General features: G+C 46.9%; 1 protein-coding gene across 2 annotated transcripts in view; it reads left to right on the top strand.

Moving 5' to 3' along the window:
• The first annotated feature begins 460 nt into the window (after nt 1–460).
• LOC113455526 (protein NYNRIN-like) overlaps nt 461–1,385 on the top strand; it is a 17,578-nt gene continuing 16,653 nt past the window's right edge. For both annotated transcript variants that reach the window (XM_026777348.1, XM_026777347.1), the window contains exon 1: nt 461–553. In XM_026777348.1, the coding sequence (XP_026633149.1) occupies nt 502–553 (52 nt within the window). In that variant the 5' untranslated portion in view covers nt 461–501. The remainder of the gene's footprint in view (nt 554–1,385) is intronic.

The raw sequence follows: 1,385 nt of genomic DNA, 5'->3' as shown, positions 1-1,385 counted from the left end.
TCTATCTATCTATCTATCTATCTATCTATCTATCTATCTATCTACCTATCTATCTACCTAGATATCAATCTATCTCTATATATGAAATATTTATGAGGGTATTGATATATATGCAATCATTTTTGTCTCTGTAATCCCAGCTTCCAGCCTCCATCTTTGGAGGGCCCCTCTTCTGAGCCCACCAAACCTTGACCTCTCCCCAGAAAAGGTCAACACCACTCCCACAGTATATTTAAACTGCTCCCCAGAAAATAAACACATGGTCTTTGTTCTTCCTCTGTGGTGTCTTGTCGGCTTTCTGTTACCCCCTCGAGGCCACCCGAGAGCACAGGCATCCAATTAAACCTGGATATCTTTTAATTTGGTCGATTTGGTCTGATTGGGATTATTTGAGTTGGCAGAGAGGCTCATTTTTAGGAATATCCCTAACATTTTGGAGGTCCTGCAGGGAGAGGGTCCCATGGGTTCAAGGCCACATGTTGGAAAGTGCCCTTATTGCCCATGTCTTCTGCCAGGCTCAAATTGGCTTCCAGGCTAGATCGGCTTCATCTTGGTGAGTGCCCCCCCCCTTTTTTGCTTATGCTACTAGGGTTTGGGGGATCCATTCGTGTTTACTTTTGTTGATTTTTCTGGCTTTTTATTGAAGTTGTGATCACACGGTGAAAGTCCAATCCAAGTGACTGAGCCAGGCTTAGCTGAGGTGAAATTGTGTGGCCAGAGATGCTTACCACTCAATTTTCACAACCCCATTTTTGACTCAAGAGTTGTCCCAGTGGATGCACTGTGATAGACTTGAGCCCCACAATTGGGCATAGGCTACAAATGGGTTCCTGCAATTCGAAGCCAGATTTGTTATCACCCCTGGGCTGCCTCCTACAAAATCTTTATAAATTGGGACTGTCTGATACAATCTGTCCTGAAAGGCTAATTTCTCCATGCACTAAGATTTGTCCTCAATACGACCTTGACAGTGGGATGCGATGGCCACCAGAGGGGACTCTTGAGTTTTTCATCTTCCAGGACCTAGAAAATTTTTGCCACGGCGGAGATAAAAGGACAGAACTCTCATATGCCCACGGTTTCTGGGCACTGCACCCTCGCCCCTCCCTCGGTAGCCAGTGTCTTACAGCATTGGTTTTGATTGCCATGGTCACAGTGCCTCCAAATTCCCAGTCATCTGGAAATTGGGATCTTGATAGTTCTGCCATGACTGTGCATCCAGAGTCCCTGGCCCCTCCCCTACTCCCTCAAAGCCTTGCTATCCAACCCCCTCCTATGGAAAAACGTTCTCCACATTCCCCCCCTTACCCACCCCTACCTACCCCCTCCCCAGCCAAACAGGAAGTTCAAGGTTAATTTTCTCCCTACCCACCTTCCTCCCCTCC

The sequence above is a fragment of the Microtus ochrogaster genome, unplaced genomic scaffold, assembly GCF_000317375.1.
Source record: "Microtus ochrogaster isolate Prairie Vole_2 unplaced genomic scaffold, MicOch1.0 UNK57, whole genome shotgun sequence".
Classification (NCBI taxonomy): Eukaryota; Metazoa; Chordata; class Mammalia; order Rodentia; family Cricetidae; genus Microtus; species Microtus ochrogaster.
Note: the sequence above shows the minus strand (reverse complement) of the source record. Positions and strands in the feature narration are given on the sequence as shown.